General features: G+C 38.9%; 1 protein-coding gene across 3 annotated transcripts in view; it reads left to right on the forward strand.

Annotated features, from left to right (window-relative positions):
* raver2 (ribonucleoprotein, PTB-binding 2) overlaps positions 1-25,454 on the forward strand; it is a 90,866-nt gene that overhangs the window by 4,499 nt on the left and 60,913 nt on the right. For all 3 annotated transcript variants that reach the window (XR_009648341.1, XM_060867600.1, XM_060867601.1), the window contains exon 2: positions 10,390-10,456. Coding sequence is in view for 2 of the 3 variants with exons in the window: in XM_060867600.1 (XP_060723583.1) it covers positions 10,390-10,456 (67 nt within the window). In the remaining variant the exon portion in view is untranslated. The remainder of the gene's footprint in view (positions 1-10,389; positions 10,457-25,454) is intronic.

Genomic DNA, 25,454 nt, shown 5'->3' on the forward strand with positions numbered 1-25,454 from the left:
CTTTGCCTTTCATAGACTTTTGTGTTTGTCACCAAATGCAAATGTATGGGGTGTTGCGTTCTTCAGCGTACGCATACAAGTAGGAAGCAAATGACTGTTTCCTAAATTAAAATGTTTCACTAGTTTGGTTACATCAACAGCTACACACTACCTTACTGGAATTAAAAAACTGGGCCCATCGTGTTGAGACCCAGTGAACAATTTGAACGTAAAAATAATTGTCTATCTAATGTAGCTTTCTGACTGCCTGTGTATCAGCATCCTCATCATCATCACCTTTTATTCGGAAATATATATAATCAAGTCTGTGTATGTTCAAATCAAATCAATAAAAGTTGGGATTAACACCTTATAGTATTATTTGGAACTTTTTCCTCTAGTGCTTCAGCATTAGTCCTAGAACACTTCCTGAGACAGACATTTAGAACTAATGGTGTATGAGATGCTAATGTTGCATTAGGGAAATATCAGATTTACTCTAACTATAGACAGAAGGGCACCAGACATCTTTGTCAGATGAGCAGTGAAGTCACTGCAGGACATCTTCACCTCTCTTTGCTTAGTCCTGCTCTTGTAAATGAAATGTATGTTCACACAGTACACTTTAACACGGGTTCTTCTTTGAGAGTAAATTAAGATTAAGCTGCACTGGAAAAAAAAAGTAACTCACTTTATTTCCTTATATTTCTGTATATATCTTTATTGAAGCTTTTTATTGAATTTATTTGAATTATCTTATCCTACTGTGCTATTTTTCGTCTTTTTTTTATTTTCCTGACTTTATTATTTGATCTATTTTTTATAACAAGGACAGTAGTAAAAATTGCACTAAAATATACATTTTGAATTTAAACCTGCTGTTGAAATAAATAAAGGTGCAGCTATATGTGTTAAGTCTGCGTCTGCACCAAACTTGACTTTTGTAGTATTTCATCTTTCGAAATGAGTGAATAAAATTACTAAATGGCATATTTGCAGGATGTAACCTTTTAAAAGTAGATAAAAAAATGGTCCTAAGTACAACTTAATAATATGACATATTTGAGCATCTTTTAAACTTTACTATATTACTGTTACTGAAGTTAGTGTGACACTGGACGTAATTCTGAATTAAATAGGTTTTAAGCATTTTGTAGTAATTTAGTGTAGGTTAGAAAAAAAGAAAGCATATTGATTAGTGTTTTATCAGACAACAACCTCCTAATCAATACATAATTGCCGAGCTGTATGTTTATAATCACACCCTCCAGTGTCAACTAAATGAGGATGAGGTTTCCTTATGAGTCTGGTTCCTCTCAAGGTTTCTTCCTCATCCATCTAGGGGGACTTTTTGGACTCTCACCACAGTTGCCTCAGCAGCTAGAGAAACATACATAAGGGCTTTCTGGGACATGAAGGAGCCAGCCACTCCGCATTTAACTAAATATATCACAATATCATTATCACATGCTATCGTATTGCTAGCCCTAGTAGTATTATCACAGAGAGGCAAGATAGCTGAATTGTTTAGTGTTTAGAGCATCATGTATGAACACAGGTTTGTCGTCAATGCTGAATCTTGTGCTTTATTGGTTTTAAAAAATGAAGCCCAATGTCTCTGCGGTTTTCCTCCTTCAGATACACTCTGAGTACAAGGTGTGTGTGGGGAGGAGGGTATTTAACTCACAAAGTACACCTTGCTTCTTCCAGATGTTGAAATTATTGCAGCGTGATAGAAAATGAATCTTACAGTACCAACACACACATGCATTGCTGAGCAGAATTCTCCTGACATTTTAATCCATCCCCATCATACCTCAGTGTCTCCCAGCCAGACTCTCAGCCCATTTAAGGGCTATTACAGTGTGTGTAAAGCAGCTGTGCTGGGATGATGCAGCAGCTTTTTCCTGATGCTGGAGTCTCTGAGGCTCTGATTACACGTGAAGCGAGACGACTGCTTTCTCTCTGGGAGCTCTGGGGAAGTGAATTACTGAACACTGGGCTCCATTTACCTGAACCTCAGATAGAATGGGAAAGAATAAAATTGATGCACTATGAGTCTGGAGTTAAAGAGACAATCCAGTGGGTTTATAGTGTTTTTGTTGTAACAGCAGCAGCTTTTTAATTCGCCTCTTTTTCAAACAAAACTCAGGTTAGAATACAGGTTTTCACAGAAACAAAGTGCTCCATACTGTCCAAAAAAAAAATCAATAATAATAATAACAATAAACTTTTTTTGCTGAATCTCCAGCACCAGACATGAACTTGGGCAAAACTGAAACCCTGTAGAGTTCCATCAGTTAATGTCTAAAAAAAACAGGTGATTAACACAAATTTGAAGAAGAAGAAGAGTTTTTCAATGCAGCAGTAAATACATTTTCTTCACATATCCCCGATGTTTGGGAAGTCAGGAGCAGAGAGGATTAAAGGACCTTACTCAAAGGCTCAGTTGCAGCTTGGTGGTGCTGAGGCTTGGACCGCTGACCTTCTGAACTCAGAACCCAGGAACTCAGAGCTTTAACCACCAAGGGCTCAAAAGTTGCAGCTTGGTGCTGGGGCCTGAACCATTAAACCACTGAGCCTTCACTGTCCTCAGTTTCTCTCTGCACTCTATTTAAACTTACGCTCTATAGTAAAGGTGTTATAATGAGCCAGACACAAGAGAAAGTCTGACCAACGGTACAGCAGGAAGTGTTTGTGTATATCTACACTTTTGTGCCCCTGTATAGTTAGAGAATATCTGACTGCACTGAAAAAGCATTACAGCACATTCCTTCCTTTACAGAAGCAGTTCCATGTCTGAAAGCATTAATTATACAAGCTGCATGCACACGTATCCTTGAGCGATGAATTCATGAAGGATTTGCTGTAAGGCTGCAGTCGACTTGCAGTGGAACTGAGTCAGAACAGAGTTATGGCATTTTTACCTTGAGCCACAAAATTGGGGGAAAAACAAAGATGTTATTGTTCATCTTCTAGCAGCAAGCTGTAATGAGTGATGTATATTTACCCTCTCATTAAAAGGTGTGATATACAATGCATTCAAAAATGATTAAACCCCTTTCACAGTTTATCTTACAGACTGACACTATGATCGTTCAAATTTATTTTATTCTTGTTAAACTACGCTTCATAATAAGGATAGTGGGGTGTAGTAGCTTAGTGGTTAAGGTGTGAGATACCAATCAGAAGGCTACGAGATCAAATCACAAGGCCACCAAGCTGCCAGGGCCCTTGAGCAAGGCTCGTCTAAAAGGAGATAAAATGTAAGTTGCTCTGGGGAAGGGCATCTGCCAAATGACGTAACATTACAACCATAATGACAAAATGATAACAGAATTCTAGTTTTGTGAGGACGTGATGGTTCTGTGTTTAAAGCTTCGAGTTACTGATCAGAAGGTCGGGGGTTCAAACCCACAAGCTGCTGAGACATCAGTGTTGGGTCCTTGAGCAAGGCCCTTAACCTCACCTGCTCCAGGGGCGTCGTACTATGGCTGACCCTGCGCTCTGACCCCAGGCTTATAATAACCTGGGATATGCGAAAACTTAAAAGCATTTCACTGCATGTCGTACTCTGTACAGTATGTGTATGTGACAAATAAAATTTGAATTTGATTTCACATGTACATAAGTATTCAGACCCTTTACTTAGTTGAAGCCCTTTTGCACACCTGGATTGGGGGATATTCTGACATTCTTCTCAAGCAAATCCTCTCAAGCTTGGTCAGGTTGGATGATGACCGTCGGTGGCCATTCGGCTTTTCCTTACCCCTGACCAGTCTTACAGTCCCTGCTGCTTAAACCCCCCCCATGATGCTGACACCACCATGCTTCACTGTTGGTATAGTACTGGGCAGATAATGAGTGGTGCCTAGTTTCCTCTAGACATAACGTTTAGAAATGAGGCCAAACAGTTCAATATTGGTTTAATCACACCAGAGAATCTTGTTCCTCACAATCTGAAGAGAGTTCTTCAGGTGCCTTTTTTTTTTTGCAAACTCCAAGAGGTCTTCCATGTGTTTTGCACTCTGCCAAATCCCAGATTGGTGGAGGTCTGCAGTGATGGTTGTCCTTCTGGAACTTTGTCCCATCTCCACACACTAGAGAAATAGGAGGCATCTGAACTAAATTTCAAATGTTGTTGCAAAGGGTCTGAATACTTATGTGATATTTCAGTTTTGACTTTTTCATACATTTGCAGACATTTCTTGAATTCAGTTTTCTCAGTTTTTGTCATTATGGGGTAATGAGTACAGATTAATGAGAATAAAATGAATTTGAAAATAGTGAAGGAGGTCTGAACACTTTCTGAAAGCACTGTAGATTTAACAGTAAATGTCTGTATGTTAGATAATCTCAGTCTAAAGCAGTTAGCACCAGTGTTGGGCATTAACGCGTTACTGTAACACAGTTACTTTTGACAGTAACTAATACTGTAACGCGTTACTTTTTAAATAAAGTAACTCCGTTACCGTTACCATATGGTGCGTTTGTCCGTTACTTTTATAAATGAATTCATTTTAGCTGAAGTGTAGTCTACAGTCTAACCTGTTTACAGCAGCGACGCATTGTAGGATTGGTGGATGCCAACCACCGTAAACACGAAGACGCCGCACTGTGGCGTGTTTCCGTTTATTCGAGTATGTGTGGCAGTAATGGCGAGTCGAGGCGAGAGCAAGACGAGTTTCTCAGTGGAAATATGCTCATTATTTCTTTAAAAAAGTAACTAAAAAGTTACTTTTAACAGTAACACGTTACTTGGTGTGAGTAATCAACAAAGTAATTGAGTTACTTTTTGAATGAAGTAACTAGTAACTGTAACTAGTTACTATTTCTTAGTAACTAGCACAACACTGGTTAACACTGCATATAACTAATTTAAAAAGAAGAGCTTTGTTTACCTGTTCATTCTGTGAGCTGCCATGTTGATTTGATGGAGATCTTTTCTTTGTTTTTCCTAGTTAGAGGACAGAGATTACAAGTTACAACATTCAGACAAATGCAGTATAAAATGTTATTCAACAACAGTCCTTAATCTTCCTCTATAATAAGACATTTTATATTTTTTTATCTATTAAATGGGAGTTTTTAGTTAACAGAAACATCAACAATAAAGTGCGGGTGGCTCAAGTGGTTAAGGCTCTGGGTTTTTGAACAGAGGATCAAGGTTCAAACCCCAGCACTGCCAAGCTGTCACTGTTGGGCCCTTGAGCAAGGCCCTGAACCCTCACTGTGTCATGGCTGACCCTCCGCTCTGACCCCAACCTCCAAAGTTTGGATACGTGAAGAAAGAATTTCACTGTGTTGTAATGTCTATTTGACATACATACAGAGTACGACGTGCAATGAAATGATTTTTACATCCGGACAGACGTAAAAAAAAAAACATTTCACTGCATGTCGTACTCTGTATGTATGTGTATGTGACAAATAAAATTTGATTTGAAAATATTTGATTTGGTTGAAATAAAGCCGCCTTCTTTTCCCAGGGTGGTTGTATTTTCCTAGGACTATAGCACAAAGGTTTAGACAGGGATTATTTTTGTTTCTGTTTTTTTGTGTTGTTACCTGGGAACAGTTTGTTTGTAAAGGAATACAATGAAGTTTGACAGCTTTAAAGATTCCCAGTGAAGGCTCCGATTCCCCTTTTGGTCTGTAACGGTGCTTTTCAGCCATCGCCTGAGTGCATGTTTTTCTTGATGTCTGGATGCATTGTAGTACATTTAATCTGAAGAGAAATGGTGAGTGGGTGTGTATATTAGAGCTATGTACGGAAAGCAAACGGGATGCGTTTAAATCTTTTATGAACGGATGGAGAGAGTTGCACCGGTCATGTTGATGGTGCCAGTTCTGTAATATGAGGCCAGTGGGGTGAAAGTGGAGAAATAGACCGTCAGAGCATCAAACAGAGAGTTTTTATCTTTCATCTGCACAGGAAAATCTACAGAGAGTAACAGGAAATCCAGACAGAACCCGAAGGCAAATTTCCACCTAGTGCCATGTGTCTGATTGGGATGTGACTGTCTTGACAGCTGATATAAAGCATGCAGCATTTCAGCCAGGAGCCCGATATTTACGCTAGTCACTCTCGGTCTATTGGAAACTACAGACATCTCTGTTTTACCTCTGATACTAAAACGCACAGTGGATGTGACAGCAGCGTTTTCTGTCTGTCCTTAAATGGTAGTAGGATGGAATTGCACGTGTGTGTGTGTGTGAGATAACGATCTGTAGCACACAGTGGACTCTGTGTTTGATGGACTTCGGTTTACACTGATTTACATAATTTACATATCTACAGCCCTGACATTTTAACGTATGAGCATCTGAGCCCTGCACTAATAGAGACTTTGTGTGTGTGTGTGTGTGTGTTGGGGCGTCGGGGCTGCCAAATGTAGAGAAGAGCATTCTGAATAGCAAACACTTGGAACAACCTGGTAATTAAAGTGAAAGTCTCACTGCTTTACGTTTTAATTGTGTGTTAAAAGCTTGACGGCGGTTAAGTCAAGACCTTCCACATGTTTGCCACCAACCTTGTGCATTCATCCCTTTCTCTCTCTCTCTCTCTCTCTCTCTCTCTCTCTCTCTCTCTCTCTCTCTCTCTCACACACACACACACACACTTACACACACACACGCACTTACACCTTCACTGAAGATGTCGCATCAGCTGCCAATTCGTAAGTCAAAGTGTGTTTCAAATGATTTGGTCTTCTTTTTTTTTTTCAAAGCAGTCAACATCACTAACATTATTTAATTTATATTTAATCCGTTTTCAAAAGCTCTTTCATGCCTTTAAGTCAATTTGACCAGCATTGTTTGGCTTCCTAATTTATACTAAACCTCAACTCAAATGCACTTTTTTAAATCTTCATTCAAATAAATTTACCTCCTGTACATTTTATACACCATAAATAAGTACATCGTCGTGTCGTATTGTACACCAACACTCTTTACACACGTTCCTCAGCGATTATCACACGTGTATCACACTTCCCCAACAGAACCAACCACTGGAGCCAACCAATCAGGACATGAAGACATTTTGACATGGCCATTTATACTAATCCTAATTTATACTGCATCTCAGACAGTTTCCTGTAAACAGTAACACAACCAACACACACTTTTATATATTAAACTTTAGAACCTTTCACCCTTTAAGTAGACAGACTGACTGATTACAAGTTTGAAGACACCTCTGATGCTAATTACAGGACACACTTTAGTTTAACATGTCCCTATGGTCCAATTATTTTCAATCATTTCTAATTCTACCGTCGTTTTTGTCCTTCAGTTTCATTCGTTTCATTTTTTAAATTCTTTTGTTGATCCGCAATTCAAAAGCAATGTGTGATTTTCATTAGTCAGTTTTTAGTACATTTTAATTTATTATTACTTTTGTCAGTTTCATGTAATTTCACTGACCATTGTGGGTTTTTCTTTCTTTAATGGAAGGGTACCAATTTTTGTGTATGGACATGTTTGAGTAAACATTAGAAATTAGATACGCTGACTATACTTTTACAATTAAACATAACATTTTGTATACCGACTTTTATCAGAGATGCTTTATAACAAAACGAACAGAACAACATTAACCACAATCATTAGGTAAACGGGAAAATGACAGGTTTAATGTGCTTGTTTTGGTATTATTGTTGCTATGGTAATAGCGTGCACAAGGGCGTGCATGATGAACTTATAGCATTTAAAATAAAAATTTCAGTGTCAGTGCTTTGTAAAAGAGGTAACTTTATGTAATGTTTTGCCAAATGAGCAAAGTCTCTCAAGGAGGAGTTTATGTTTTCTCTGTAACGTGACGCGATGATTTTTTTTTATTTTTTATTATTTCTTTTTTTTTTATACTAACTTTGTAGAAAAAAATGAAAGGCATGTGACAAGGCATATCAAAACATTTCATGTACTTCTTTAATAAATAAAAACGTCCAATAGTTGAAAGATTGCTATGATACTCATAACAACACTTTCCGGTGTTTATAACACTTTATAATCCCAAGCTTTAGTATCACCCATATGAGGATGAGGTTCACTTTTGTGTCTGGTTCCTCTCAAGGTTTCTTCCTTCCATCTAAGGGAGTTTTTCGTCACCTCAGTCACCTCAGTCACCTCAGACTTGTTCATTGGGGATAAATACGAACACATTTAAATAGAAGTCTAATACTAATCTAATGTTAACCTTTTTGTACTTTTTGCAATATTTCTTATGTTCTGCAAAGATGCTTAAGGACAATGTCCGTTGTTAAAAGCTCTATACAAATACATTTGAATTAAAATTTGAATTGAATTGATATGTGATACGTAGAAACCTTATATCATATATTGTTCTGGATCCATCTTGATATCCGTGAGCCACAGCTGCAGAAGAGGATGACCCCACAGAGACAGCCTGAAGATACATGAGATTACTGTGGATGATAGCACTCAGAAACCGCAAAGATGCCGTCGGACTGCAATACCGATAGGAAACGATTTGCACTCAAGTTTCCATCAGTGAACAGTTTAGAACTTGAGTAACAGTAGACTTCATGTTAAAACTAGAATGAATCTTTGACCAGATAATACACACTTTATAAATAACTTAAGGACATTATTTACAATCTCACTTGCTGTTAAAAACACAGTTCTAGGAAATCGACAATGTTGTTAGTTCGCTGATGTAATTATTTTGCTCTGCTTTAGGTTTGTATCACTGTTATATTAGCAGTGTGCAAGTTGTATAAGTGATGTGGTTTTATTGCTCTTCCAGTATGATTAAATAAAATTTTAAGGAGGCAAGCAAAAGCCCAGCTGCATTAACACAAACAATCGTCATTATTATTTTAGGTTTTATTATTTGTATTATTATTCATTCATTCATCTTCTACCACTTATCCGAACGACCTCGGTTCACGGGGAGCCTGTGCCTATCTCAGGAGTCATCGGGCATCAAGGCAGGATACACCCTGGACGGAGTGCCAACCCATCGCAGGACACACACACACTCTCATTCACTCACGCAATCACACACTATGGACAATTTTTTCCAGAGATGCCAATCAACCTACCATGCATGTCTTTGGACCTGGGGAGGAAACCGGAGTACCCGGAGGAAACCCCCGAGGCACGGGGAGAACATGCAAACTCCACACACACAAGGCGGAGGCGGGAATCGAACCCCCAACCCTGGAGGTGTGAGGCAAACGTACTACCTCTAAGCCACCGTGCCCCCCTATTTGTATTATTAGTAGCATTAATATTTGATACACATTTTTTCATATATTCAATTGAAATATCTGTTTGTTTTTGCTAAAATGCAAAAATTTTGATGCAAAAAAAAATGCAATTTTAATTATTTTCCATTATCAGTGTTTACAAATTTCTAGTTCATGATTTTTTTAGTGGGGGGCACGGTGGCTTAGTGGTTAGCACATTCGCCTCACACCTCCAGGGTCGGGGGTTCGATTCCCGCCTCCACCTTGTGTGTGTGGAGTTTGCATGTTCTCCCCGTGCCTCGGGGGTTTCCTCCGGGTACTCCGGTTTCCTCCCCCGGTCCAAAGACATGCATGGTAGGTTGATTGGCATCTCTGGAAAATTGTCCCTAGTGTGTGAGTGCATGAGTGAATGAGAGTGTGTGTGTGTGTGTCCTGTGATGGGTTGGCACTCCGTCCAGGGTGTATCCTGCCTTGATGCCCGATGACTCCTGAGATAGGCACAGGCTCCACGTGACCCGAGGTAGTTCGGATAAGCGGGAGAAGATGAATGGAATGAATGGATTTTGTTAGTACATTATGTCTTGTTATGAAGGTCAGTGTTGCTAGTATGTTATAAAGTCTTTAAATAAATAGCCTTGACTTTTTTGGGTGGATGTTTTTAGGAAATGCATTTTATAGCACAAAGTTTGTGCACCACAGATCATCTCAATCATACGTGCATGTTGAACATGTCATCACAGTCCAGATTTAGTCTCTCTTTACTGTTCTAATAAACTCTGCTCTTTAAGGAAGGCTTTCTACTAAATGTTGGAGCATGGCTGGTGTTAGTGAAGAGATCTGGGGTGCAGTCGGTGTTCCACTTTGTCCCAAAGGTGTTCAGTGGGTTGAGGTCAGAGGTCTGTGCGGGACACTCGAGTTCTTCCACATGAAATTTAACACACCATGTCTTCATGGAGCTCACACAAAGACACTGTCTGGAAGACTGAAACATATCTCAGCTTCTTAGTTCCAGGGAAGAGAAACTGTAATGCTACAGTCAAAAAACATGATAGTATGATGGTCAGGTGTCCACAAACTTTTGCTTATGTAGTTTATATAAAATCATAAACCCATATTAAGGGCTGTGTTTTACATCTTAATTGCTGTTGTTAGATCTATTTTAACACTGCAATCTTTCTGATCTATATTTCTGCAGGAAGTGCATGATATTCTACGTGAGTACGAGCTCAAGTACTGCTTTGTGGATCGGAATAAAGGCACAGGTAATTGCCCTTCTTCATCCTACAGCTCTCATGCTTCTAATGGATCTCGCCGAAACCTTTCCATCTCAGACGTAAAAACACTCGGCAATAAAAACCTCTCTGCCCACACAGTCTGATTTGCCACACTTACCTGATCGTTTAAGAGACCCCCACTTAGAAGGAGTGATTAATGACAGATGCTTCAGCTCCCTGTCATGCAGAACTTTAATAATAGCAGGTGACTCAGAACTGGGGTCTGGAACCTGAAGTTTTGCTCTTACTGTATGTCATGTGTGTATTACAGAGCCCTCATTATTTCTGTCCATTTATTTTTCCTTCTTATTATACACATTGAGGGAACGTTTATGGCCATGGGAAAGTGTTAGGTATATATTTCAAACTAGACATGATAAGAATGGGTAATGAGAGAGAAACCTGATATACAGCAGACTAGGGGTGTTAAAGTTCTGTACATTTTAACACCATTAGGTAGTCTAAGCTATTACGGTTCAGCGGTATCACTGTATTAATCGAACATGCAAAAACACAAGAAGGTGTCTTGCAAAAAATACTAAAGAAAACACCCAATATATATATACAGTGCCCTCCACAATTATTGGCACCCCGTTTAAGATGTGGTCGTGGACTTCTAAAAATTCTCCTTTTCTTTTTATACAACATAGAACCCAAATGCAAAAAAAGAGAAAAATCTACCCTTCCATTTAAGTACATTACTTTGGTGGTAAATAAAAAATCACACATTTAGAAAAAAAAACTTGAAATCATGTGTCCCACAATTATTGGCACCCCTGATGTTTTGTGTGTGTGTGTGTGTGTGTGTATTTATTATGTATACATATACATACAAGTAGTTAGTAATGAATAACAAGGCTGTGGGCAGTGATTATGTGCAGCTAACAGTATAAAAAAGTACAATATATGCAAATATTAGACATACATTACATACATTATGTACACAGTGCCCGGATTATCCATAATTAATAGATATATATCTCGAATATTTACTATGAATCTAAATACATAGACATTTTGCAGAGTGTACAGTATAGTTTCGAGCTGCAGTATGATGACAGACAGTAAAACATCAGTAATGGTGTAGTGTAGAGGTAAGCAGGGTAATGGATGTGGGGAAGAAGCTGGCCCTGAGCCTGCTGGTTCTTGTGTCTCCTCCTGAAGGTAAGAGGTTGAACAGTGGGTGTACAGTATAAGACGTGTCCCTGATGATGTTGCATGTTCACAAAGATATCTACTCTGCTACCGTCTACTGTTTTGATCAATATTTATATTTTTTTAAGGGCAGAAAATTGACATGCATCTGCATGTCATCTGCAGTAAATTTACACTGTGTGATAAGGAGGTCAAGACTAACGTTGTTCAGTTTGATCTACACGTTAATCATTTAGTTTTAATCATATGGTTATACGTAATTTTGAGAAATCAGACAAGAAACACTGTATACTGTAATTTTGCGTTAAAAATAAATGTTGTTTAGTTCTGGTCAGCAGTGTCTTGTTCTTTTGTGCACTTAACATCCATTTTTGTATGTTATTATAAACTGACAAACATGCTTGGGGTTGGAAAAGATGCAGAAATGTAAGGTTTAAAAGAATAGCAGATCTTAGTCAAAGGGTTTACAGTGCACTCATGTCCTCTGCATGGAGAAACAGATTTAACAGGTGTCCAGATAGGGAGGGTTGCCATATGTTGGGGAAAAAAAATTGATTGTGTAAAGAAAAGCTGTGCGAATAGATGGTAGTTATAGAAAGTAATTTCAATTTTGTGTTTTCAAAAAGTTTATAAGTTAGTGCCCAGTCTTGTCATACCGTGTGACATCGTGACGCTGAAAAAACCCTACAGCAGATACAGACCTTACAGGAGAGCTTACTCAGATAAGCCAGATAAGCAGAGCTCGCATGGCAACCTGTGCTTTAAACAGCTCTGAAATATCAGCGGGTCATAAAATCCTCAGATATGTAGCAGGCTATCCTGATCTCTAATTAGTCATGTATGGGTATAAAGGTGAAACCCTGTGATCTCACCCTTCATCCTCTCCTGGATTTCGTTTGCTTGTCACCTCCACCCTTCACCACTGGTGCCTAGAATTCCTGTCAGAAAATCCGAGCCAGGACTGATGATTCCTTTTCCTCGTCTTATTGAAGCTGATTTATAATCTCGATAGGGTTCAAAGGTTAGATCAGCTAGCAAGAGGAAGCATACAAACCGTTTCAGCCTTACCTACTTGTGTTAGAGCAAAGAATGAGAGCTGAATAGAGAGTGATATCGGACTTAGGATAGAGAATTGAGAGAGGACTGAGTGTCTCATGAGGGCAGAATGACAGGCAGGGACACAAAGATATCTTGGAGAGCAAGAGGCTATGCCTGTTTATAGCAGAAAGTGAGCTCTGATACTCACAAAACTGTTTGGCAGAAGTGAGGGAATTCCTCCTCCTCCTCTCCTCATGTCATTGTTACGGGGCACGGTTTCGTGAAAGACCTTCAGCTGAAAACATCCAATCTGCCAAAGCCTGCCAACGATGAACTGCCTTTCAAATTAAAAATAGTGACAATGCAGGCTCTTATTTCAGACAGTCAGACTTGAGCTCAGTTTGTTAACTGACCTCAGAGTTATCCAGCTTGGAGTTTACTGTCTATCACAGTTTGCCTTGCTGCTAATACAAGATTTCGTCCAACTGAAGCTTTCAAAAATCCACTGTTTAATTCATGTTACATTCTGTATGTACAGTAGGAGCAACTTAGTGATTTAAACAATTCTATACCTCTTGGCGACTGTAAGCACTAGTCTGAATCATGTGCTGCGAAGACGTGCTCACACTGGAAATGCCTTCCATAATGCTTGAACAAACGTCTCAGAACTTACACTGTGTCAGAAATCTTTTTTTTTTAACCTGGAAGCATCCACAATGTAAGTTCCTGTATGTTGATAGTATAGCTCAATAAGAACAGAATTAAAAACCATCCAGCTAATACAGAGCTGCTTGTTATACAAAATTCACCACCTTCTGACCAATCAGAACTTGGAATTCAGCAAGAGATGAATCTGGTCTGTACAAAATTATATTGTCCCTTTTAAATTGCATTTGAAAACTGCTTTTGCAATTGTAGGATGCCTAATTTTATGCCTAAGAAAGTGAAAAATGGTCCTATCAGTATGGAAATGGATGTAGCACAAGAAGTGCTTATGGCTTTTGCAGTGTATTGTCGTTGAAATTGTGAAATTGGTGAAGCATTGGTATTCATCTGTAATGAGCCATTGCACTGCAGAAATTTCTCATGTAGCGTTTTGTGCTCGTAGGGTAGCGCGGCTGCTGCTTTCTGAAAAGACACTACAGAATGCGATACAGAGAGCCGTCTGCTCTGACTCATCACACCGAGGGAGTGTGTATATATATGTGTGTGTTGGGGTGGGGGGTGGGGGTGGGATGCAGACTTTTAAATCTAAAACTTTCTCTAATCACTGCCTTTTTCCTGCTGACATATTTTAAAGGTTATGAATAAGTGCTGTACTGTGGGGGTTTGACTTCCAGTAGCAGATGAAGATGGAGTGAGTCATCTGAATTTGAGTGTATCTTGAAGCGAACATATAAAGGGATTTACTCCTAAGGTGCTGCTTACTCTTTTAATGGAAGGGGAAATAATAATCTCTGACCCTTGCAAATGCAAAGTTTACTAAAGACATACATCAGCACATGCAGCTAATTTTAAGGGGTTGTGCACAATGTCTGTCTTGCTTCAGTAGTGAAGAAAATGTGTATGCGTGTGTAACCGAGAGGAATCAGCGATGGCATTGGGAAGGTATGCATGGTGTTCTGGTCTGCTAATGGAATGACAATAAACGTGGTGGGCATAAAAGTCAGAGCTGAACATAAGAATATTTGTCTAAGCTCTGTTATCTGGTGCTGATCAACACAGCTTTATGCTCCATATAAAATACTCTGCAAATAATATTAAAAGCACTTTTTAATATTGCATTCACTTTAATAATATAAAGGGGTGTGTTGTAGTCTGGGGGGGCACGTTCGCCTCACACCTCCAGAGTTGGGGGTTCGATTCCCACCTCCGCCTTGTGTGTGTGGAGTTTGCATGTTCTCCCCGTGCCTCGGGGGTTTCCTCCGGGTACTTCGGTTTCCTCCCCCGGTCCAAAGACATGCATGGTAGGTTGATTGGCATCTCTGGAAAATTGTCCGTAGTGTGTGATTGCGTGAGTGAATGAGTGTGTGTGTGCGCCCTGCGATGGGTTGGCACTCCGTCCAGGGTGTATCCTGCCTTGATGCCCGATGACGCCTGAGATAGGCACAGGCTCCCCGTGACCCGAGGTAGTTCGGATAAGTGGTAGAAAACGAGTGAGTGAGTGAGTGTTGTAGTCTGTTCGGTTACTGTAATTAGCTTGGTGTAGTCAATAGGCAATTTTCTGCACTGTCAAGTAAGAGTTATGAATTCTGTATTTATATTTCACTGTATAATTTATCACTGCTTCATTCAGTTACGAAGGCACGAAGGTAATGTAAACTGTTGATGGGCTTTATATTGATTAACATGTATAAAAATTAATGTTAATGTTAAAATTAATGTTTTAATCTTATTAAAAGAGGTGGGAACAAGACATTATATTCAAGTGACGAATGTAACATGTTGACAATCAAGACATGAAAGACAAGTTCCAAAATTATATTCCAAGTTAAGACTGATGAGTCCCAAATCACAACCCAGGTCAAGTCCCAGGTCAAGACCCAGGTCAAGACAGTTAAGTCCTAAGTGAGGTCCAGTCCCAAGTGGAGTCAAATCCAAAATTATGTTCCAGGTCAAGTCCCAGGTCAAGTCCCAGGTCAAGAAAGTAACGTCCCAATTCATGGCTCAAGTTAAGTCCTAAGTTGAGTCTGAAGTCATGATTCAAAGTCCAAAATCGAGCCAGACATTTTCATAGGCCACATTCTAGCTCATGTCCCATTCTTAAACTTAGATTTCAGGTTCAGATTTGAGTCCCAAGTTGGCACAAGTCCACGGCCAAGTCAGTTGTCAGCGTTTCGTCAAGTGTGAAATCATTATGACTCAAGTCTAGCTCAATTCATTTGAAGCAGAAAGCTTTCGGCTTCAAAGTTATTTGGAAATAGAGTTTGCTGAAAATTTGAAAAATTTTCTTTTAATTTTTTTTGTAAAAGCTACCTGAAATTTGAGTGACATTAAAACATTTTTCTCTACTTTTGAGAAAACTTTTTTTTTTCAGTTTCTCTGTGCTTGAGCGGTGCAAATGGTTAGAATTTTTTAACAGGTTTTGGACAGCTGTCATCACCCATAACTAAGCTTCTTAGAACATTAAAGCGCCTTTATTTATAAAAAAAAAACAACAACCCCAAAGCGAAATGAAACAAACAAAAAGAAACACAGCAAAATGTTCTTGTACCATATTTTTTGGTTTGTTTGTTTCTGGCTCTTAACAAGAAACAGCCACATTTATTAGACTGCTTCAAGATCAGTGCAGGTTTCCTGAATCCTGAATAGCTAAAAGGAACTAGAAAGGAGTGTTGATACATGTTTCCTGTTTCGATTATCAGTTTTATGGAGTACCAGAAGCTCAGTAACTACAGTACAACCAGCAAGTTATTCTGCAGTGTGCTTAAGCCTTGCTTCAAATCAAGAGAAATTCTTTCAGCACCAAGCCTTGTGTTTTAGCTCATTGCACACTTGGGTTAGATAATGGCTGGTTCATGCTTAATTATTTCTAATGTGCCTTCTGGATCCTCTCATTTGTGGGCTATTATAGTTGATGTGACCATGAGGTATTAATATTAACTGTAATAGCTGAATAAGATTTTCTCATTGTCAACAATTTCTAGCATTCTTTGTTAACAAGTTGTCATTAGCATCATGTACTGCATCTGTTATGGTGGCTAATTTAATGGTTAGCCTTGACATGTTGCAGTGTAACTAGCGGTGCAGTTGTTTTGAAGGTAATCTTGTGAAACCAGATTGGTTGTGACTCAGATTTATTGTCAAGTTCAGCTCACAAAAGACAGTGATTGCTTAGACAGCATCATGGGAAAATAGTGTGTGAATTATATAACACTGGTATTAGCATCAGGGAACTCATTAGATTTTATTGCTTATTTTATGTAATGTTTGGTGTCTAGTGGCTAGCTAGCAAGACAAGTTAACTAGAAAGCATTATCTGGTCTCAGATATTAAATCAAAATTTGCAGATCTAAGCTGTATTAATACATTAATATATTTAAATTGTATTCAGTTCTATTTGATTTTATTTGCATACCGTTTTTAACGATGGACAATGTCTCAAAGCAGCTTTACAGAACATAACATTTTTATGTCAATTTATTTAAATTTTTCCCTATTTACAGTATCCTTATTTATCCCTAATGAGCAAGAGGTGACTGTGGCAAGGAAAAAGTCCCTTAGATGGTAGAAACCTTGAGAGGAACCAGACTCAAAAGAGAACCCATCCTCATTTGAGTGATAACAGAGTGTGAGACTATAAATTATTACAAACACTGGAGAGTGTGAATTACCATGGACACCAGAGAGTGTGATTAGAAATAATGTCTACAGTCATATACAGTCAATTTGGAACTGTGTAACCAGAAGCTCCTGAGCAGCCCATACATTAATTCATCATCTGAGTTCATTATAGATTCAACACTAACTCCTCAAATGCTCTCTCCACAATGCCGTCAAATGCTCAGTGATGAAGATAGAGCATATGTAGAATGTTATTTTATGTATTGATTAAGAGGTTGTTCTCCTCAAAGTACTCAAGAGGTTGGCAACTTCTCTTCAAATGTCTAAAACAGAGGTGGGAGTAAGTTACACACGTGCAAGTCACAAGTAAATCTCAAGTCATGAATGTCAAGTCAAAGTCAAGTCAGAGTCTTTTTTTAATATTTGTCAAGCAAGTCTCAAGTCTCAAATTTGCGGCTTAAGTCTGACTCGATTCAAGTCATATGATTCGAGTCTCCCATCTCTGGCCTAAATTCTTCATGAAGCAGAATCCAACTGAAGCTAGTACATCTCTGGATGATTCAGGATCCTCAAGAGGTTGGCCTCTTCTCTTTGAGGTCCGAAATCTAAATGAAGCAGAACACAACAACAAATTATATGAGTGTACAACAGATATGTCATATTGGGTTTAGATAAACCTGTCAACATCAATGACTTTAACAACCATATAAAATCTGTATATGAAAGCCTGGTCGTGTATGACGTTAAAATAACTACCCAGGAGCTTTGCCAAGATGGAGACCGAAATGACAGATGTTGCTAGAAGAACTTTGGTCTTTTATTAGGTGGGGTCAGACCCCCTCAAACTGTCCCATAAATCTTACCATGTTAATGGTGTAACAGTACACTGAGTCTAAGGAGCTATCTAGACAAGTCCTGGAGAGAATTCAGGGCTTGGTTATGAAAAATGTTCCAGATTTTGTACATCCTACTGAGCACAGTTGAATCTATTATTAAAAAACAAAGCTGGAGAGATCCACAGCTCAGATAAGAACAACTGTTCACAATACAATCATTACTGAAAAAAAAAAGGCGTTCCAGTTTTGGAGTTTACCAAAGGGCATGTTGGAGGCTGAGCAGAAATGGAAAAAGTTCTAATAAGAACATACTTGAAATGTTCTGCCTTGTCACAAAGCAATAGGTTTGGCTGAAACCCAATATACCTCATCTCCCCAAGAACCCTCTTCACACAGCACAGTGCTAGGAAGTGGTTAAAGTGTTGGACTACTGAAAGGAATGCTGTGAGTTTTAATCCCAGGTCCATCAAGCTGCACCTGCTGGGCCCTTGAGCAAGACCCTTAAACTTTCATTCATTCATTCATTCATTTTCTACCACTTATCCGAACTACCTCGGGTCACGGGGAGCCTGTGCCTATCTCAGGCGTCATTGGGCATCAAGGCAGGATACACCCTGGACGGAGTGCCAACAAATCGCAGGGCACACACACACTCTCATTCACTCACGCAATCACACACTACGGACAATTTTCCAGCGATGCCAATCAACCTACCATGCATGTCTTTGGACCAGGGGAGGAAACCGGAGTACCCGGAGGAAACCCCCGAGGCATGGGGAGAACATGCAAACTCCACACACACAAAGCGGAGGCGGGAATCGAACCCCCAACCCTGGAGGTGTGAGGCGAATGGGCTAACCACTAAGACATCGTGCCCCCCGCCCTTAAACTTCAGTTGTACAAATTCCATAAATGTACATTTAAATGATGGTAGGATCACATTATGGGTCTGCTTTTTATTTTTTTTTTTATCTTATCTTGCTTTTTATAAGGAGCCAAACTCAGTCCAGTCCTAGAAGAAAATCTCTTCTCATTCCAACAAGACAAGGATCGTAAGCAGAATCCCAAAACTACACTGGAGTGCTTCAAACGCCTGGCTTGAAATATCGAGATCCAGATGTTCAAAGCTGATTGAGACATCCCAGAAGATTTGCAGCTGTAATTGCAGCCAAACATAGTTTTACTAAACATTATTTTGTTTAATGAAACATATGGCAGTAATAATAGCCTGCAATAGCCTGCACCTTCATACTGTGTGACTCAAATGGAAAAAAATATCACTATGAAGTTTTTTTAAATTTCAGAAAGTGTAAAACTTCAACGTAGGGTTTATAAGTGTCAGCTCTGAGAACAGTCGATTTATTCAAGGATGCACTATATTTGGCTGAAGGTTTGTGGACACCTGATTATAATAATCATATGTGTTTTTTAGTATCCCATTAAAGATTAAATTCTGACAAACTGTGTCTTCATGGAGGCATTTTCATGCTGTAACAGGTTTGAGCCTCTTAGTTTCAGTAAAGAGACAGTGCAATTGTGTAGCATCCAGTGACATAGACATTTGTGTGCTTCCCAATGTGGGAACAAATGTGGGAAAGATCCACACATGGGTGTGATGGCCAGGTTAAACCAAACATTTGATCATATAGTATATAGCTCTCACATCAACGAGTACTGGTGATTGAAAAACTGACCTATTGCCTCATGGTCCTGACAGTGCTTTAATGTTCTCTGCCTAGTAATGTCATTTATCCTGCAGAGAGTGGAGCTAACAGCTCACTACAAATCCCAAAGGGATGGAAAGTGCACCATCAAAGCCCACATGATGTCAGCTCACGCCTTTGCACTTGTTCCTCGTGCTGTCAATTGATGTTCCCAATTAGTAAATGACTAATATACAACACGACATTAATTAGCGTGTGCTTGTACTTGCCAGTTTTCTCAGTCCTGGTGGACTATTTGTCAGCATAATATAAACACAGTGGCAGATTTATAGCACAGACTGATGCTACTGAAATCTGACAATTACAGGCAGTGAAGGAACTCAGAGAAGTTGTATACAATCTCTTTGCCATGCTTGTGGTACAGAATTGTAGACGTCGTAATTGCAGCAATGTTCCAGATCGGTGGCATCATTACCATTATTGTACATAAGACACGGACACTGAATCCATCAGAACAAGCAAGGAGAACATGCCAAAGCAGAATGAGGATGACAAAGATGATGAAGGTGAACAGATCCATTAGCAGTGCGGGGGTCTTGTTGTCCACTTGAAGGCAGAGAGAGGCTTTTTGCCAGAACATGTGGGAGCTGCAGGCGGATCTCGACAACCACTCGAGCCAGATGAGTGATGCTGGGAAAGCAGGAGGAGATCATCATTAATTGATGCAGTGGCAAGTGTGGGCGGCTGCGCATGCACATATACATACACACATGCGCGTGTGTTCAGGCAGGACGATGAGTGCTGGTGTACTCAATCACGTCTGCTAAAGAGTGTAGTCATACTCTCAGGCTGGATTGTGCCGCACTGTGGCTTCTCATTATCACAGACCTTTTGAGTATATACGGCTGTGTGTCATAGCGTGTCTGCTATTTTTATTCAGGGTCCAATGCCTGTGGTGCTGAATATGGATTTGGAACCTTAACACGTCACCTGTTTGTTTTTATCAGTAGATAATTTTTCAAATCTTTTCTGACTTTTGGTTCATGTTTTTTATTACATGTCATTGTTATAGTGCCACTTAAACATCTTTAGCATTTTCACTTAATATTATAGCATTATAGTATTTCTAATTTATGGTTAATAATATTTTCCTCATCCATATGTGAAGAAAAAATATTTAGGCAGGATTTTGGTCTTTTTTTGATGATATATAATAAGATTAGGGACATGAGGTACTGTCACAAAGTATATTATATTATATTATATTATATTATATTATATTATATTATATTATATTATATTATATTATATTATATTATATTATATTATATTATATTATATTATAACCATCTCATTTCAGTCAGCACTGATTTCAGCTGCCTTGGTATGTTTTATTCATTAATATAAAAAACAATTACTGGACACTTGGAAATTATAAGGTTCTATCTGACAACTGTGTTAGTTTAATATAATGAGCCAGGTTTTAACCTTCAGTAAAGTCAAAGCAGATTCTGCTTTTCAGCATTTTAAAACTTCTTAAGACTGGTTCAGTGATTTGATTGGACGAATGGTGGTCCAAGAGTGTTTCATATAACAAATGTGCCATTTTACTGTTTGTACCTTTTCGCTCGTCTGTGTTTGTTACATACGGTTTGAACTTCAGCAGTAGTTCGGTACAGCGGTAGTCAGCACCCATGGCGTGGTGTGCATTTTTGTGAACGTATCTTGTAACTTCAAAAAACTGAAAGCTTGTGAAAAGGAAGAAGGGAAGCGATTTCATTGTATGCAGCTTTAGCAAGAATGTACAAATCAATGAGTAGCAAGCTTGCCAGGTCCCTATTCTCCCTGCCATGCTGAATTCTATTCTGTCCTGCGCTACTCTTCTCTAGTGTGCTGTTCTACTCTCCTCTGTTGTGTTCTACTGTTGTCTGCTGTATTCTATTCTGTTCTGTTCTATTTTATTCATTCCTATTTTTTTTTGTTCTGTTCTATATTATTCGTTCCTATTCTCTTTATTCATTTCTATTCGTTTATGTGCTGTTCTATTTAATTCATTCCTATTCTATTAAATCCTATTGTAGTCTATTCCGTTTCTCTTCTCTAGTGTGCTATTCTCATCTCTTCGGTTTGTTTAATTTTATTTATTTTATTCATTCCTATTCTATTCAATACTATTGTATTCTGTTCTCTTCTCTAGTGTGCTATTCTTATCTACTCTGACCTGTTCTTCTACAGTCTGCTGTATTCTTGCCTGCTCTTCATTCCTTTTCTATTCTGTCACTCTAATCTGCTCTTTTTTATTTTACTTTATGCTTTTTACATTTGTTTTATTGTATTCTAGTCTACTGTATTCTATGCTGCTTTGCTATATTCTATTTTATTATATTCTTTTCACTATTATGTTACACTCTATTTCACTCATTCCTATTTTATTCTATTTATTCTAGCATGCTCAATTCTGTTCTGTTCGAATTTGTTATACACTTTTGCTCTCTTCAATTTTAAACTAATTTACTCTTCTTCTTCTGAGTAATAGAAATTCTGCCTGCTTTATTATATACTAATATGGTACTTTGTCCTGCTTTTTTTATGCTTTTCAGTTTTATTTATTTTTTCTTCTCTTCCATTTCACTATTCTGCATTATGTTGCCGTATTCTATATCATTATACTCTTCTCCAATCGTATATCTATTATACCCTTTTTAATTCTATTCTATTCTTGTCTATTCTATTATTATTCAATTCTATTCTATTATATTCAATTCTATTCCCAGAACCCATAGAATTATTTACTAGACTAACAAGCAATTCAGAAGCCTTACAGTCTGCTGTGTGTGTAAATATTGAACCTGTAGTTGCTTTATATGTTTTTGCTAGTAGCCTAAAGCATTTTCCATGCAGGATGATTATCTTGCCATAGTGTGTACTGTTGATGAGTGATGCCACTATGCCACACTATATGCATGTGAATATCAGATTGATAGTAAAATGAATTCTGACCAAACTGTTTTTTCTGCTTGACCTTCTGTCAGAAGCTTTTGCAGTTTACTTGAAAAATCTTCCAGTTACAGTCCTTAACCTTATTTTCTTTTGATGCCTGTAATTTCTGACTGCAGTCCATATTTTGCTGTGTAATTATCAGCCTCCTTTTAGTCCTGGAAAGTGACTACCTTCAGCCCTCTGCTTATTAGATAAAATGTGGATTGTTCTCATAACAGCAGTGACACAGACACGGTGAAATGTACATGTGTGTGTTGTGCTGGTTTGAGTGTGTGACGAACAGCAGTTCTGAATAGAAGACGGGTAAAGAGTTAAGACAAACTGTGCATAAGACAAACTGCATTGGGGAACAAAATAAGATGTAGAGTTTAACTGTACACTTTCCTGGGGAAGATGTGTAAGTGGTCTTTCACATTGGCTGTTTAGTCTGAAAAAGAACACAGTTTATAGGAAACATTGGTAGTCAAGGTGTCAGGCTATCAAGGTGATCGGGTAGCTCACAGTGGTACTGAACCTGAGACTACCTGTAGGAGGTGGTGTGAGTCAGGTTACGCTGGAACTGTGCCGTGATTCCTGAATGTGAACGCAACTCGTGCTAGAGTCTGCACTTGTTCTAGAAGTAAAATAACCTGCGCAAGTGTTTTAAACCGATGACACTGTCATTAGTTTCCACAGCACACAGTAGCAAAAGTAGCAGGGAAAAGTTGTGGGACACAGAAGAGGTGAGGAGCATTACTGCACAAAAAAATACAGAGTCGCGGTGTGTTCTTCATACACATTTGTGATGATGTAAGATGAATGCAAATTCACCGGGGTTTGATAGAGTCAACTGAGTCTGAATCCAGACCAGTGCTGTAGGAAGGAATTGTGCACAGATTCAGACTGCAGCAAACTTGTCCAGTATGAAAACCACATTATTATCATAAAGAGCTCTGTGTGTGTGTGTGTGTGTGTGTGTGTGTGTGTGTGTGTGTGTGTGTGTGTTTGTGTGTGTACATATACAGTATATATTGTGGTTATAAGTCATTTGTTCACCTGCCGTGCTGGAATTTGCTTGCCAGCAAAAGTAATGTAATAATATATGATAAGTGAATTAATACCGACAAGAAACTTTCTTTCTGCCTTCGGTTTCTGATTTAGCACATCATGTTTGCGCCCTTGGAAAAAAGTCAGCACTTTTTGGATGTGTGTTCTGTCATCACATTGTATGTACAAGAAATTATAAGAGTCTGGCGTGCTAATCTTTATTTTCTCTCAGCATGTTTGACAATAAGGTGACTTCATGTTAGCAGGAAAGTTCTGCTCAGGCTTTAATCTGACTTAAATTTCATCAGCGTTTCCACATACTTACGATTCCTGATTCTGAAAAAGTTGTCTGTGTGCGCTAATGAAACTGGTTTGTAAATGATAATCATTCTGCTGTCAACCAGCTTGAGGCAGGTGGATGTGTTTGGTGCAGCAGGAGATTTGGTTTGATATGATAACTTATACATCAAGATGCATCACTCTGAACTGTTAGAATTTTTTTATTTCTTACCTGTGAATAAAAACCCAATAGCCTGGACTCATCTGGTCCCCTCTTGGAGATCTAGCCTGGAGGATGAAAGCCTGAGCCCTTTCATGTGCACTTGAATGCTTCTTTTGTTCTTATGGTTGTGGCAGATGTGTATTTTAATTTTGCATCATACATTTTCAGTATTAACTGACATGATGTATTGCAGAAGGTGGAGAATTGAGTCTCTGTGCCTCTGTGTATGTGTATATTTTGCATTTTATGTGTCTTGTTTGTGTTCCATGGCTTGTTTGGAAACCATGGCTTGAAGATTCTCTCATTATTATCCTGCCATACAGCAGCAGGTGAAGGATTGTTTGTGCTTTCTGAGCAACTGTAACGACAGAGGGAGGACAATCTATCAAATCTCAGCCCGAAAAACCAAAACTCAGTGGTCAACCTCTTGCCATCTGGTAATGACACTCGGCCTCGTGGCAGCCTAACGAGCCATAATGAGCCGCAATGTTGGGCCAGATCGTGCGATATACACTTTGCCACAGCTCCAGTTGGCAGCAGTGACTCAAACTCAGCATGTTTTGCATGCACTGATGGCACAGTCAGCAGTAATGACGTCTAACATCCATTAATGAGGATGGGAAGAGGCATCTGCATTATTCCTCAGATCCATTAACGGAGAGGGTATGCAGAATCTTCATGCTTTACATGCCGTGATCTTTGGCACTCCAGCTCAATAAGTGCTGATGAGCTCTAATGAGCTCTATTGTTCCCGGTGTCAGAACAGCCAATTTGTATGTCAGTGAAAGGTGGGGAGCAGGAAAGGGATAGTGCCATGATACAAGCTGAGAAGACTTCTGAAATCTTAAGAAGCTAATTAAATACAGCTCGACAAACCAAACATTGGGAAATAAAGAATGCATACAACACAGAGTTTGCAAATAACAGCCGAGCATCATGCCATCGTGGCCGTCAGGACCCGAAGTCACCTGCAGTCGTCTTCAGAGAGTGATAAGAGAAATGTTCACCACAAAAAAGATTCACGCTATTCTATTCTTGATGAATTACTCTAGCTGTCTCATGGCAGAAAAATTACAGGCTTTAAGCTACTTCAATAAACTTTCCTCCTCCTCCTGCTTGCTGGAGCAGAAAGAAAAAAAAAGTAAGCATTGTCATGCTTATAGACAAAGCCTATAATCACGTCTCTTTTGTGACTTTAAAACGGCCGTCCCAAGCCTGTCACTAGCAAATTGCTGTGAATTATAAGATTATTGTATAAGCTTTCTGAGAAGCTTTGTTGTAGACTTTCTTTGTAATAAAAAATTTAGTCAAGCTACATTTATTGTCATCTGCTCACATGTCTGAGTATATTGTTGCCAATCTTTGTACAGAAGATACAGCGCCTTCAGGAAGAGGCTCTGGGCAAAATAATAGAAGTATTTAAAAAAGGTTTATCACTGAGATGTGTATACGAGTGCATTATCAAACACGGCACTTCCTGC

The sequence above is a fragment of the Tachysurus vachellii genome, chromosome 4, assembly GCF_030014155.1.
Source record: "Tachysurus vachellii isolate PV-2020 chromosome 4, HZAU_Pvac_v1, whole genome shotgun sequence".
NCBI lineage: Eukaryota > Metazoa > Chordata > Actinopteri > Siluriformes > Bagridae > Tachysurus > Tachysurus vachellii.